General features: G+C 43.9%; 1 protein-coding gene across 1 annotated transcript; it reads right to left on the reverse strand.

Annotated features, from left to right (window-relative positions):
- Positions 1-6,131: 6,131 nt before the first annotated feature.
- Positions 6,132-9,987, reverse strand: LOC118382353 (transcription factor SOX-4-like). Its single transcript, XM_035769169.2, has one exon. The coding sequence runs from the start codon at positions 9,446-9,448 to the stop codon at positions 8,315-8,317; it is 1,134 nt and encodes a 377-aa protein (XP_035625062.2). The 5' UTR covers positions 9,449-9,987; the 3' UTR covers positions 6,132-8,314.
- Between the last annotated feature and the right edge of the window lie 6,168 nt (positions 9,988-16,155).

The raw sequence follows: 16,155 nt of genomic DNA on the forward strand, positions 1-16,155 counted from the left end.
AACAGTCTGGCTGATGTATCTAGTGTAAGATAGAAACAGTCAGTGATGTCTGTAGAAAGAAACAGTCTGGCTGATGTATCTAGAGGTAGAGGTTGAAACAGTCTGGCTGGTGTATCTGTGTAACAAACCAGTGATGTCTAGAAAAGATCTCTGGCTGGTGTGTAACAAGTCCAGTTGTCTGAAAAGATCTGGCTGGTGTATCTAGAGTAGAGAGGTAGAAACAGTCTGGCTGGTGTATCTCAAGGCAGAAACAGTCTGGCTGGTGTATGTCTAGAGGTAGAAACCAGTAGTCTGATGTATCTAAAGAAACAGTCTGGCTGGTGTATCTAACTGCCAGTTGTCTGAAAAGGCTGGTGTATCAAACCAGTATCTGAGGTAGAAACAGTCTGGCCCACTGTATCTAGAGGTAGAAAACCTGGTGTATCTAGAAAGAAACAGTCTGGCTGTGTATCTAGAGGTAGAAACAGTCTGGCTGGTGTAACATAGAGACAGTCTGGCTGGTGTATCTTTAGAGGTAGAAACAGTCTGGCTGGTGTATCTAGAGATAGAGATAGAAACAAGGTAGAAACAGTCTGGCTGGTGTATCTAGAGATAGAGGTAGAAACAGTCTGGCTGGTGTATCTAGAGGTAGAAACAGTCTGGCTGGTGTATCTAGAGGTAGAAACAGTCTGGCTGGTGTATCTAGAGGTAGAAACAGTCTGGCTGGTGTATCTAGAGATAGAGGTAGAAACAGTCTGGCTGGTGTATCTAGAGGTAGAAACAGTCTGGCTGGTGTATCTAGAGGTAGAAACAGTCTGGCTGGTGTATCTAGAGATAGAGGTAGAAACAGTCTGGCTGGTGTATCTAGAGATAGAAACAGTCTGGCTGGTGTATCTAGAAACAGTCTGGCTGGTGTATCTAGAGGTAGAAACAGTCTGGCTGGTGTATCTAGAGTAGAGATAGAAACAGTCTGGCTGGTGTATCTAGAGGTAGAAACAGTCTGGCTGGTGTATCTAGAGATAGAAACAGTCTGGCTGGTGTATCTAGAGGTAGAAACAGTCTGGCTGGTGTATCTAGAGAGGTAGAAACAGTCTGGCTGGTGTATCTAGAGGTAGAGATAGAAACAGTCTGGCTGGTGTATCTAGAAACAGTCTGGCTGGTGTATCTTAGAGGTAGAAACAGTCTGGCTGGTGTATCTAGAGGTAGAGATAGAAACAGTCTGGCTGGTGTATCTCTAGAAACAGTCTGGCTGGTGTATCTAGAGGTAGAAACAGTCTGGCTGGTGTATCTAGAGATAGAAACAGTCTGGCTGGTGTATCTAGAGATAGAGATAGAAACAGTCTGGCTGGTGTATCTTGAGGTAGAAACAGTCTGGCTGGTGTATCTAGAGATAGAGATAGAAACAGTCTGGCTGGTGTATCTTGAGGTAGAAACAGTCTGGCTGGTGTATCTAGAGATAGAGATAGAAACAGTCTGGCTGGTGTATCTTGAGGTAGAAACAGTCTGGCTGGTGTATCTAGAGATAGAAACAGTCTGGCTGGTGTATCTAGAGATAGAAACAGTCTGGCTGGTGTATCTAGAGATAGAAACAGTCTGGCTGGTGTATCTAGAGGTAGAAACAGTCTGGCTGGTGTTTCTAGAGGTAGAAACAGTCTGGCTGGTGTATCTAGAGGTAGAGATAGAAACAGTCTGGCTGATGTATCTAGAGGTAGAGATAGAAACAGTCTGGCTGATGTATCTAGAGGTAGAGATAGAAACAGTCTGGCTGATGTATCTAGAGGTAGAGGTAGAAACAGTCTGGCTGGTGTATCTAGAGGTAGAAACAGTCTGGCTGGTGTATCTAGAGGTAGAGATAGAAACAGTAGAAACAGTCTGGCTGGTGTATCTAGAGGTAGAAACAGTCTGGCTGGTGTATCTAGAGTATCTAGAGGTAGAAACAGTCTGGCTGGTGTATCTAGAGGTAGAGTGTATCTAGTAGAAACAGTCTGGCTGGTGTATCTAGAGGTAGAAACAGTCTGGCTGGTGTATCTAGAAACAGTCTGGCTGGTGTATCTAGAGAGATAGAAACAGTCTGGCTGGTGTATCTAGAGGTAGAAACAGTCTGGCTGGTGTATCTAGAGGTAGAAACAGATAGAAACAGTCTGGCTGGTGTATCTAGAGGTAGTCTGGCTGGTGAGAGTAGAAACAGTCTGGCTGGTGTATCTAGAGGTAGAAACAGTCTCTGAAACAGTCTGGCTGGTGTATCTAGAGGTAGAGGTAGAAACAGTCTGGCTGGTGTATCTAGAGGTAGAAACAGTCTGGCTGGTGTATCTAGAGGTAGAAACAGTCTGGCTGGTGTATCTAGAGGTAGAAACAGTCTGGCTGGTGTATCTAGAGGTAGAAACAGTCTGGCTGGTGTATCTAGAGGTAGAAACAGTCTGGCTGGTGTATCTAGAGGTAGAAACAGTCTGGCTGGTGTATCTAGAGGTAGAAACAGTCTGGCTGGTGTATCTAGAGGTAGAGGTAGAAACAGTCTGGCTGGTGTATCTAGAGGTAGAAACAGTCTGGCTGGTGTATCTAGAGTAGAGGTAGAAACAGTCTGGCTGGTGTATCTAGAGGTAGAAACAGTCTGGCTGGTGTATCTAGAGGTAGAAACAGTCTGGCTGGTGTATCTAGAGGTAGAGATAGAAACAGTCTGGCTGGTGTATCTAGAGGTAGAAACAGTCTGGCTGGTGTATCTAGAGGTAGAGATAGAAACAGTCTGGCTGGTGTATCTAGAGGTAGAAACAGTCTGGCTGGTGTATCTAGAGGTAGAGGTAGAAACAGTCTGGCTGGTGTATCTAGAGGTAGAGATAGAAACAGTCTGGCTGGTGTATCTAGAGGTAGAAACAGTCTGGCTGGTGTATCTAGAGGTAGAAACAGTCTGGCTGGTGTATCTAGAGGTAGAGATAGAAACAGTCTGGCTGGTGTATCTAGAGGTAGAAACAGTCTGGCTGGTGTATCTAGAGGTAGAAACAGTCTGGCTGGTGTATCTAGAGGTAGAGGTAGAAACAGTCTGGCTGGTGTATCTAGAGGTAGAAACAGTCTGGCTGGTGTATCTAGAGGTAGAAACAGTCTGGCTGGTGTATCTAGAGGTAGAGATAGAAACAGTCTGGCTGGTGTATCTAGAGGTAGAGATAGAAACAGTCTGGCTGGTGTATCTAGAGGTAGAAACAGTCTGGCTGGTGTATCTAGAGGTAGAAACAGTCTGGCTGGTGTATCTAGAGGTAGAGGTAGAAACAGTCTGGCTGGTGTATCTAGAGGTAGAAACAGTCTGGCTGGTGTATCTAGAGGTAGAAACAGTCTGGCTGGTGTATCTAGAGGTAGAAACAGTCTGGCTGGTGTATCTAGAGGTAGAAACAGTCTGGCTGGTGTATCTAGAGGTAGAAACAGTCTGGCTGGTGTATCTAGAGGTAGAGATAGAAACAGTCTGGCTGGTGTATCTAGAGGTAGAAACAGTCTGGCTGGTGTATCTAGAGGTAGAGATAGAAACAGTCTGGCTGGTGTATCTAGAGGTAGAAACAGTCTGGCTGGTGTATCTAGAGGTAGAGGTAGAAACAGTCTGGCTGGTGTATCTAGAGGTAGAAACAGTCTGGCTGGTGTATCTAGAGGTAGAAACAGTCTGGCTGGTGTATCTAGAGGTAGAGGTAGAAACAGTCTGGCTGGTGTATCTAGAGGTAGAGATAGAAACAGTCTGGCTGGTGTATCTAGAGGTAGAGATAGAAACAGTCTGGCTGGTGTATCTAGAGGTAGAAACAGTCTGGCTGGTGTATCTAGAGGTAGAAACAGTCTGGCTGGTGTATCTAGAGGTAGAGATAGAAACAGTCTGGCTGGTGTATCTAGAGGTAGAAACAGTCTGGCTGGTGTATCTAGAGGTAGAGGTAGAGAAAGACTGGAGAGGCATATTATTTTTGTTTGCGGAAGAACATATTGAAGTAAAAATGAGGAAGTTTCTTCCCATCTCCATAAATACAGTACTTTCGGTGTGAGTAAGGTGAGGTGGACAGATTGACAGACGTCAACAAATCACCATGACAACAACAAAACCAATTCAATGCACTGTCTTTTCCTTCCTTGTAGGCCACTGGTAATATGAGTGAGTGCATGGCTACTGGGTGACACTTGTTACCTGAAAGGAAGCCTCACCAGGTTACTGCAGTTTAGAGTGGTGTTGAAACGTATATTTATTTATTTTAACCTTTATTTAACCAGGCAAGTCAGTTAAGAACACATTCTTATTTTCAATGACGGCTTAGGAACAGTGGGTTAACTGCCTGTTCAGGGGCAGAACAACAGATTTGTACCTTTGTCAGCTCGGGGGTTTGAACTCGCAACCTTCCGGTTACTAGTCCAACGCTCTAACCACTAGGCTACGCTGCCGCCCCATATATCTTTGGCTTTGGACCAATGAAGGAGCAGGTGAGGTTCCCGAGTGGCGCAGCGGTCTAAGACACTGCATCTCAGTGCTCGAAGCGTCACTACAGACACCCTGGTTTGAATCCAGGCTTTATCACAACCGCCTGTGATTGGTCTCCGCCCAGTTGGCCCAGCGTCGTCCGGTGTAGGCGGTCGTTGTAAATAAGAGTTTGTTCTGAACTGACTTGCCTAGATAAATATATAAAATGTGCAGAGATTACAGTAAACACACCCACTCAGACCCTAACTGACAATCCAATTTAATACATTTCCTTTCTATATAAATCCCACATACTCCCCAGTATCCAGTGATTTCCACAGGGTAATTTCTCTACTCCCACTAGCCCGGAAATGAGCCCAGCAGTCATGCCTCTCCTCTCTCCCAGCCTGACACCCTCCCCTTCCCCCAAAGAGAGGAGAGGGGGTGGCTGAGGCTCTAGCCCCCCTTCCCCCTTGCTGGGTTTTTACTGAGCCACTACCTTCATTCACCTCCCTCTCTGTAATCAGCTGAGCTGGGGGGGGGGCTACAGCAGGGTAGGTGTGAGATAGCCGCACTAACTTCCACAGTCAGGTTAAAATGACTATTCCCAATATCCATTCTAGCGTACCACTTAGGTTGAAGCAATGTATTAGAGTGGTCATTCTAATTAGGGTTCTAGAACTCAACAGAACCTTTTTAGTGCGTAGTTATTAACATAGCAGTAAATACCAGGTTAGAAACTGAGAGAGAGTGGTGTGTTCATTCGACAAGCCTGGGCCTGTATTCGAAGTAGGAGCGCTGATCTAGGATCAGGTTAACCCACCCTCCCGTACATGTCATCTTATTCATTACTCTCGTAAAAGGTCAAACCGATTCTACTCTTGAGACTCTTGAATGTGAATACAGGCCCAGCCTGTTTGCTGTGCTGATTTGGGATGTCTCATCCTTGCATGTAGCCAGCCAGGGCCCATCCCCCCACATACGCTAATACACTGTGCTGTCTGGGGAAGGGGAAGGGGGAGGGGAGCCACTGTCTGGGAGACAGACATGGAGCTAGGAAGTGAATACATGCTGACTACTGAATATCATAACCCTTGTTAATGCCACTATAACATCACCTCCCAAGGACTATAAGGAGGCGTATTTATAACGATAGTCAGGGTAGATATTGGCCAGGGGTAGGGCCGTCATTGTAAATAAGAATTTGTTCTAAACTGACTTGCCTAGTTAAATAAAGGTGAAATAAATATTCATACACAGACTGATGTTATAGACCATATAAGGTACTTCTACTTCTTATACAGTATGTCTGTGAGAATGTGTGAAGTGTGGGATCTTCCATGTTATCCCTCCCCATATAAACTATCATAAACAACCACTGCTTTACCAATACAGGCCTTGTAGTCTTTACACTAATGCCCCACATTGACTAGTGGACAGTACGCCCTTTTCATTCCCTAAAAGGAGCACTTCTAATGCACTAGTAGGTTTTGTATACGTGTACATTATTTGTGTGCAGTAAATGTACACCCTGTTTTCACGTTGTTGTTTTTTAAAAAGCAGCATTTCTATACACGTACAAACATCAGACCAGGAATGTGTCAACAGCGAGAAGGAGTACGGTATAACAATGATTGTAGACTGTAAACATCAAATATACATTAAAGTAGTGTTTTGATTTTTTTTTTTAAAGGGATCTTCTATAGATCAGACAGAATGAGTGGACAGAGACGAGGGATGTGTTTCAGTTCCAGCTGATATTTATTTCCTTCTTGAAAAAAAAAATGAAAAAAGTTATGTACAGAATTATCAACAATCTGACAGGCAGTGAATTGACACGATTAGCTGGCATGAGTCCCCCCTCTTTTCAAAACTGTTGCTATGGCAATGATTAGACAAAACAATATTCTACACAGCATATTGCACAGAAATGGGATGAAAATAAAGTTAATATATTTAAAACTGTATATATATATATATATATATATATATATATATATATATATATGTTTTTAAAAAATCCTGAACAACCACCTTAAACATAAGTAAAGATAGTAGAAAGCGATCAGTTCTAGTGCCTGTCATGGTATAGCTTAACTACACATAAAACACACAATATTTTTGCTTATGATACACAGTCAAATGTACAAAGATGTTTTCACGGTTTTATCCTCATTTTTCTTATCTTTTTTTTTTGTTGCTTTAAATCTTTTTATTTTATTTTTTTATATATAAACACAACAGCTATAACCTGAATCTGAAATACAAAATACTATTCATTCACCATGCCATAAGATACTAAAACAATTAGCTAGAGTTAGCGAACAAGTAGAAAAGATTACATATTCAAATACAATGAGATAAGCAGATGGTCTACATAATTATTGTTTGCAGGAACTCAAAATACGCAATTTGAATATTACTTTATATGATTTTATATTCTTCCATCCAGTGGTTTTAAACCCGAATGTCGATATAAAAACACCAAGAAATTGTTCATTTAAAGCTACAATCTTTCTTTATTAGTAGGCAAGATTCTAAAATGAAATGCAGAAGTGTGCCTGCTCAAAATACTGTGTGTGTGTGTGTGTGTGAGTTGAAGCGCATGTTCACAGGGGTATTGAAATGTGGTACTGTGTCTTTAAGAAGCCTGCAGATTGATACTGTAAACATGGACAGAAGGCCGATTCATGAGATAACCGGCCACCTGGATCTTTAAAATGAGGAAATCCAAACAGCGATATACACCGATTGACACCCCCTTTGATATATATCTGTACAAAAATACACTGACAAAATAAACAAATGTTTCCTCTCTTTAAGTGTCAAAAGTCTACATTTAAATATCAAAAATCAAGAGTGAAAAGTCTAGCCCTTCTTTCAGCGAAGGAAACAGACGGCGAGGGAAAACATCATAACAAGACCTGTACAAGATAAACAAAAAAAAATAATTAAGTCGAAAATGTTTTGGCCAGTATATAAATACATCATATAAAAATGTCCTCTGAAAAAATGAACAAAAGGAAATTCGAGGATGAAAAAAAAAAAATCGGTGAGAATTTCTCTATACATAAACACCAGAAAAAACATAAAATAATTTTGGTCCTGAATTGTAGAGATGTGTATAAAGTTCAGCACAGATTTCAGTTGCGTTTGAATCCTGAAGTTAAGAATTAAAACAGCTGGTGATTTTTTTTGGTTCCTTTTAGGTAAAAAAAAAGGAATCAAACATAGCGCCCATCTATCCATTTAAATAACCCTAAAACTAGTTTCAACTGTTCGACAGTCTAACATACATCTCAGTAAAACAGAGGACAGGTAACATCATGCGTTTTATCTTTTAAAAAAGGGTTGACTTTTAGGTCAACAACCCACCTGGTTCATAAATCCATCTGCCTCGATGACAACAACAACACACTGTCCAGACATCCAGCCTATTTCTGTACCTCTGGAAGTCTTATGAAGTTCACTTGGCGATCATAAAACGTTTCTCAACATGTCCCTTTTAAGTAACTCACATTGATTAATAAAGTATAGCTGACCTAAACCCGCCATCATTATAATCGTGCAAATCAATCACAGTTTCCAGTTCTGATCGAGTGTTTCTTTCAATAGGACCCGATCACTCCTACTCAGAGCGCAACAATATCTTCCTCTCCAGTCGAGGCAATACTTCAGCTTACTTGTAGCCATGTCTCATAATAACAGTCGACAGTTGATTCTTGAAATAAAAAGCAAGTTATTCTCTCGCTTTGTTCAACAGTCAGCGCGTGGGGACTTGCAGTCTCTTTCTCGGCGGGAGGGACCCTTTGTAGGTTACGGTATGACACAAAATCACTTTACCGGAATCCCTTTTTTTTGCTCAGAATAGTAAGACAACATTTCCTGCTTGTGGGTTTTCTCGTTCTCTATTTCTCTCGCTCAATACGTGAACACCAAATTAGAAATGGTCGACTCTAGCCAGTCTCCTGAAATCATCTCGCTCACCTCTGGGGTGCAGTAGTCGGGAAACTCAAAGTGAGAACCGGAGCCCGACTCGAAATTAAAATCCAAGTCTCTGTCCAAAACCGAGGACCCAAAGCTTCCCAGAGACATGCTGTCAAAACCAGGGCTAGAGTTAATGTCCAGTAGATCATCCTCAAACTCCTCATCTGATGAAGAGGATTGGGAGGAGGACGAGGAGTGAGAAGCGGAAGGAGTAGGGGAGGACGCCCGCATAGTAGTGTAGTCTTCCGAGGCGCTGGAGGGAGACTCTCCGCCCTGCCTGCTGCTGGCTGTCGCGTCCTCGTACAGGCTGAGTGGTTCGCTGGAATCCGCGGAGCTGCTGAGTGTGGGACTGGCGGGCACCGCTGCTGAAGACGGGCTCACACTGTGGCTAAGGCTGCTGCCCCCGAACACATACATACGCTTCTTCTTGTCAGGTATTAGTTTGGCAGCAGAAACAGACTTGGATTTGTAAAGAGAATGGTGATCTGTGCCGATGACTTGTTCTGGGAATGATGGTGTTTTGGTGCTGTTCCCGAAAACTATTTTATGAGGTTTGCTGGATGATTTTGAGCCACTCTTTTTAGAAGATGGTTTCATGCTGGTGTTACAGTTGCTACCGCTGATCTTTCCCTCCTTCTCGCCCCCCGGTTTGGAGCTGCTGGACTTCACCTTCTTTCTGGGCCGGTACTTGTAGTCTGGGTAGTCCGCCATGTGCTTGAGTCTGAGCCGCTCCGCCTCTCGTATGAAGGGGATCTTGTCGCAGTCTTTCAGTAGCTTCCAGCGCTTGCCCAGTCTCTTGGATATCTCCGCGTTGTGCATGTCCGGTGACTGCTCCATAATTTTACGCCTTTCAATCTGTGACCACACCATGAAAGCGTTCATCGGCCTCTTGATGTGACCGGTGGGTGTTTTGCACCAGGCGGGGTTCAGTTTGCCTTCCCCCGCGGAAGAAGCCGTGGATCCGGGGCTCGGTGAGGATGCCATGTCCAGGTCCATAGCTCCGGAATCAGACGACTCTCCCTCGAACACAGCCTCGGAGCTCTCCGCATTACTTGTCTTCTGTACCATGATTATAATGTCAATGAGAGTGCGCCTGCTTGCTCTCCAGTTCAGTTCCACACAGTAGGTTTATTTTTAAAAAGAAAAGTAGTTTATTTTACAATTCTAGCTGGCTGTGTGAATAGAAGTCAGTCCTGAGATGTTCCGAAACCGGAACCACAGGAATCCGTTGATAGCCGTTAAAAATGCTGGATTTGTCAAAAGTTCTTTTTTTCCGAGTCTCTGTAATATGATACAGAACGAACGGTGTAAAACTGTCCCCCGTTTTCCACTCTGTTTCCTCCGACAATGCTTTATGTAGCCTGAGCTAATCAACTCTAGCAGTCGTGTAGGACATAAACATGTGCCGTGTAAGCAGCGGAAAGCAAACTGAGTGGCTGTGTGAGCGCACTGACACTGAAAATGTTCAAAGTTTCTAAAGTAAGGAAACTATTTTTCTGCATAGCTTTTCTTTCCGAGCACCATGCGGGAAGAAGCTTGTTTCACTAGAACCAGGATCCACCTTTCAGCTGCGCACTCGGTAACTTTCAGCAGCCTCTAATTTCTCCCCATGCAGCTTTATCCTTTTCCAAAGATATAATGGCGATACAATTCAGCCAATCCGTGGCTGTCTCTACCCTGTCTAGTGCCAAGACCACGCCCAGTTTCTTCTCATTGGACCAAAAAAAAAGGAATCTAATAATAATCAGCGCGTGCAATGAGGAGCTTTATGTCTGACCTCATTCCAGTATACACACAAACTTCTCTTTAAAGAGACATACTTATGTTTTGGACTTTTTCTACACCAACCAGCCATACCTATATCATGAAGGTGTTGCTGTATGTATGGGAACCCGTCTAATGCGATGCATCATATCATTCAGAGTAGTATAGGCCTGCTGTTGCATAAGGGGAAGCATGGAACAACTTGTGTTCACTTTGTTTGGACTGGAATGGTCTATTATGATAAAGAGATAATGTTTGAGCGAATATATGAATAGGTTCTAGCATATATTTGTATATGAGTAATTATACTAATTTATGATAATAACATATCCTGGTTGACCCTGCTATAATACAGAGGTGTAATATTATGTTTATAACAAAGTCATTTGTATTTAATTATATACTTATATTTTTATGGCCCCTACAGGTTCGTCGGGTTCATAACAATAACAAACATGGCATAATGTCACTCAACAGTTCAGTGAGTCTCGTTTTATTTCCTGCGCGAGTGCATTCAGTGCAAGATCTGCTCGCAAACACGGAAATGTCTAGACACATGCATGCGGACTCCCTCAGTTGAGTTGTTGTACTGGTGAGAAGAGATTCTTCAGCAGGCTCCGCTTTCACCAGGCTGACTCCGAGAGAGGGCGGAGCCGAGGACGACACGGGCGTTCCTTTGTCACATCACGCACGCCCAGCACTCACTGCTGTAGCTGGCGGAGAGGAGAAAGGAGAGAGGTGGAGGCTGAGACTACACAGTAGTACACGTTATTATTTTTTAGATACAAATCGCCGTGGTAGACCGGGGAGCGTGGTAATAAGACACACGGGAGAAAGCGTTTTTACGCATGAGGCATGAGCACTTTTGCGCACGAACATTGTGTGGAACAAAACACAACATTTCATGAATACACAATATTCTGAGTTCTCACATCTACCTCCTAGAATAGAAAGATATTATAATGACTTAAAACATCACCCCCAGTTGCCTTTGTTGCCAATGTTTTTGCTATTACACATGTATTAAAGCAGACGGCGAATATCACAAAACAGCCAAGTTCACTTCTGAGGAACAGCGATGCGTTTTGTGTGTGTCACTAGATGGCAGCGCGGAGCTAAATGACAGAGTTAGCTACCCTATGAAATAATTCAGACACAGCTCCGCTCCCAGAACTTTGCATATGTAGGAGAGATGAATTACATAATGACCGTTACCCGGTCAAACACTCAGCCAATCGGTCGAACATTGTTTTGCTGCACAGTCAGTAACTACTGAGAGTGTTTGTAATTCTGATCACCATTCCGACTTTGTCAAAGGCCAATCAAGTGAAATTCATTCAAGGTGTTATTATTCCAGGTAGGCCCTTTAGCTGTGCTGTTCATTACAGGCAGACCTAGTACACACGTACCGCTACAGCCCATCACGAGACTGAGGCGTCACAGATGAAGAAACAAAAAGAGATTCTAATAGTTCAACCCGGTAGCAGCCTCAGACGTACATATACCGCGTGTCACTGAGCACAATTGTGTTTCATAATATATGGTCTGATATCTGTCCGCAAGTAAAGCGAGTTAAAGCACATGTAATTGCGCTACAGTTTGTGTGGGTTCATTGAGAATGACTGCAATATACATTGAGTGTCAACTCATAAACCAAAGAGCTCGACACTTACCCATAGAAATAGAACCGATAGAATTTAGAAAAGGGCTTGAAACCTCGAACCTTGTTCATTTGACTGGTGAACTCATGGGTGGCAGCCAAAACACTCGCAATCTACGCTGTTCTATAGATTCTGTTTCTATGCGTTAACCCGGCCCCCCAAAACCTCGAAACCTAACCCTATTCTCTGCTCTTAATACAACATAATAACAGTAATAGATGGAGACAGTGAAGACGAGGTCGGACTAGGGCTACAGCCCAGCACCTGGCTGAGGGGGTATCGGGTGTTCTATCCACACCTTGACCAGATGGCTTGTGGCAGCATTGTTCCATTCACCTCCAGAGGGAAAGAAAAGACTATTACGACGTTTTGTATTTCTCTTGAAAAGCAGAGATCCCGTTTCAATAGTTTACCACTTTTACGAGCATATTTTTGTATGTTGATTGCACTTTTTTTTTGTATGGTGCGTCATTGAGCACACGTTGGGTGGTGGGTGGGTGGACTGTAGTGTCGTGGATAAAAGCCTCTCATTTTAAAGTGTGTGTGTGTGTGTGTGTGTGTGTGTGTGTGTGCGAGCGTATGTGATAGAGAAAGAGAGAGAGCGTCAATGCTCGCGTTCGTGCGTGTGTATTTGAATAGAAATCTTCAATGCATTTCAAACTTTCTTTTACTACTTTTGTTTAACGTTTGCGCAGCTGCCACGCGAGTGCTTAGAATGGGTCGCGTGCCAGTCTAATCGCAACAGGTGTTCAGCGCCTCGAGCTGCTCCCTCTTCTCGGATTCTCTGTTCTGGAAACTGTCGGTTCTTCCAACAAATAAATCTCAAAAGTTTCCAATGTCTTTAGCAACATGTACATGTCGTCAAAGCAATAACAGTATATGCACATTGACTTATTCACCACTTTTATCATTCATATTTATGATTTCATAGTCAATTATTTTATTTAATTATCCTACTTTAAAAAAAAATCTTGACCATTAATCTTTTATTTGATTTTTGATTCATCTTTAAAATATATATATATTAATGTGACCAGTGTATCCCTGATTCAATACTATACTCTTCACCTGCCTTGAATTTGTACAATACACGGAGAAAAGTTAAGCTCGGCGTATGTAGCCAATCAGCGACGTCACTTCCCGTATTGATGACACACGCATGGAATGCGTAAGCCACATGATTCGCCAGATACACGCTTGATGATTTCTGATACGTTATCTATATCACCAGATGGTTATATTGCACGGAATGCCACTGTTCATTTTGTGCAAGTCTCCACACATACAGAGAGACCTCTGTCATGATGATCATTGATTTGAAAATGACAAGTCCTATCCTAAAACTTATAGAGACTTAAGGTATGCAAAATACATGATGTATTTGGGATACAAAACAATGATTTATATATTTTAGGCCTTTGCCCGCGGATGTTAAGTTAGGATTCACCTCAGACAGTACAGAAAACATTCTTACATTTTGTTAAAAAAAAAAAAAACACTTAACATTGTCATTAAAACCATTACTCTTAATCATTTACAAACTCTGTGTTATTCATTGCAAAAGGGACAGATGGTAGCCTACGCTCACCATTCAGCGTGTCATATATGAAATGTATTGATTCATATGCATGTTTAAACAGGTGAGCCTTATCTTATCCAGGTAGCAGCTGTCAGGCAGCGTAGCTCCGTTAATGATTCCCCAGCGTCAACATGTTAATCCTGTAGCCCATTCGGACAAGAGATCATTGTTTTAGTGTCAAACTCTGATTCCTGAAGTCCAGCTGAGTTAGTTTGAACATCTGCCCGTTTTCAAGGTTGTAGGTTGTTCTTTGTTTTTACAGGGCTGCACCGAGCCACCTGAGATCGGGTTGTAGGTTGTTCTTTGTTTTTACAGGGCTGCACCGAGCCACCTGAGATCGGGTTGTAGGTTGTTCTTTGTTTTGACAGGGCTGCTGCACCGAGCCACCTAAGATCGGGTTGTAGGTTGTTCTTTGTTTTTACAGGGCTGCACCGAGACCTGAGATCGGGTTGTAGGTTGTTCTTTGTTTTGACAGGGCTGCTGCACCGAGCCACCTGAGATCGGGTTGTAGGTTGTTCTTTGTTTTGACAGGGCTGCTGCACCGAGCCACCTAAGATCGGGTTGTAGGTTGTTCTTTGTTCTTTTTTTACAGGGGCTGCACCTGAGATCGGGTTGAGCCACCTGAGATCGGGTTGTAGGTTGTTCTTTGTTTTTACAGGGCTGCTGCACCGAGCCACCTGAGATCGGGTTGTAGGTTGTTCTTTGTTTTTACAGGGCTGCTGCACCGAGCCACCTGAGATCGGGTTGTAGGTTGTTCTTTGTTTTTACAGGGCTGCACCGAGCCACCTGAGATCGGGTTGTAGGTTGTTCTTTGTTTTTACAGGGCTGCACCGAGCCACCTGAGATCGGGTTGTAGGTTGTTCTTTGTTTTTACAGGGCTGCACCGAGCCACCTGAGATCGGGTTGTAGGTTGTTCTTTGTTTTTACAGGGCTGCACCGAGCCACCTGAGATCGGGTTGTAGGTTGTTCTTTGTTTTTACAGGGCTGCTGCACCGAGCCACCTGAGATCGGTAGGTTGTTGTTCTTTGTTTTTACAGGGCTGCACCGAGCCACCTGAGATCGGGTTGTAGGTTGTTCTTTGTTTTTACAGGGCTGGGCCACCTGAGATCGGGTTGTAGGTTGTTCTTTTTTTTACAGGGCTGCACCGAGCCACCTGAGATCGGGTTGTAGGTTGTTCTTTGTTTTTTTTACAGCCACCTGAGCTGCTTTGTTTTTACCGAGCCAGCCACCTGAGATCGGGTTGTAGGTTGTTCTTTGTTTTTTTACTGAGATCGGGTTGTAGGTTGTTCTTTGTTTTGCACCGAGCCACCTGAGATCGGGTTGTAGGTTGTTCTTTGTTTTTACAGGGCTGCACCGAGCCACCTGAGATCGGGTTGTAGGTTGTTCTTTGTTTTTACAGGGCTGCTGCACCGAGCCACCTGAGATCGGGTTGTAGGTTGTTCTTTGTTTTTACAGGGCGGGTTGTAGGTTGTTCTTTGCACCGAGCCACCTGAGATCGGGTTGTAGGTTGTTCTTTGTTTTTACAGGGCTGCACCGAGCCACCTGAGATCGGGTTGTAGGTTGGTTGTAGGTTGTTCTTTGTTTTTACAGGGCTGCACCGAGCCACCTGAGATCGGGTTGTAGGTTGTTCTTTGTTTTTACAGGGCTGCACCGAGCCACCTGAGATCGGGTTGTAGGTTGTTCTTTGTTTTTTTGCACCGAGCCACCTGAGATCGGGTTGTAGGTTGTTCTTTGGGCTGCACCGAGCCACCTGAGATCGGGTTGTAGGTTGTTCTTTGTTTTTTTTACAGGTTGTTCTTTGTTTTTACAGGGCTGCACCGAGCCACCTGAGATCGGGTTGTAGGTTGTTCTTTGTTTTTACAGGGCTGCACCGAGCCACCTGAGATCGGGTTGTAGGTTGTTCTTTGTTTTTACAGGGCTGCTGCACCGAGCCACCTGAGATCGGGTTGTAGGTTGTTCTTTGTTTTTACAGGGCTGCACCGAGCCACCTGAGATCGGGTTGTAGGTTGTTCTTTGTTTTTACAGGGCTGCACCGAGCCACCTGAGATCGGGTTGTAGGTTGTTCTTTGTTTTTACAGGGCTGCACCGAGCCACCTGAGATCGGGTTGTAGGTTGTTCTTTGTTTTTACAGGGCTGCACCGAGCCACCTGAGATCGGGTTGTAGGTTGTTCTTTGTTTTTACAGGGCTGCACCGAGCCACCTGAGATCGGGTTGTAGGTTGTTCTTTGTTTTTACAGGGCTGCTGCACCGAGCCACCTGAGATCGGGTTGTAGGTTGTTCTTTGTTTTTACAGGGCTGCACCGAGCCACCTGAGATCGGGTTGTAGGTTGTTCTTTGTTTTTACAGGGCTGCTGCACCTGAGATCGGGTTGTAGGTTGTTCTTTGAGCCACCTGAGATCGGGTTGTAGGTTGTTCTTTGTTTTTACAGGGCTGCACCGAGCCACCTGAGATCGGGTTGTAGGTTGTTCTTTGTTTTTACAGGGCTGCACCGAGCCACCTGAGATCGGGTTGTAGGTTGTTCTTTGTTTTTACAGGGCTGCACCGAGCCACCTGAGATCGGGTTGTAGGTTGTTCTTTGTTTTTACAGGGCTGCACCGAGCCACCTGAGATCGGGTTGTAGGTTGTTCTTTGTTTTGCACCGAGCCACCTGAGATCAGGTTGTTCTTTGTTTTTACAGGGCTGCACCGAGCCACCTGAGATCGGGTTGTAGGTTGTTCTTTGTTTTTACAGGGCTGCCACCTGAGATCGGGTTGTAGGTTGTTCTTTTGTTT

Source organism: Oncorhynchus keta, unplaced genomic scaffold, assembly GCF_023373465.1.
Source record: "Oncorhynchus keta strain PuntledgeMale-10-30-2019 unplaced genomic scaffold, Oket_V2 Un_contig_30348_pilon_pilon, whole genome shotgun sequence".
Taxonomy (NCBI): Eukaryota; Metazoa; Chordata; class Actinopteri; order Salmoniformes; family Salmonidae; genus Oncorhynchus; species Oncorhynchus keta.

Coding starts and splice junctions, on each gene's coding strand:
- LOC118382353 (XM_035769169.2), bottom strand. CDS start 9,448: ATGGTACAGAAGACAAGTAATGCGGAGAGCTCCGAGGCTGTGTTCGAG.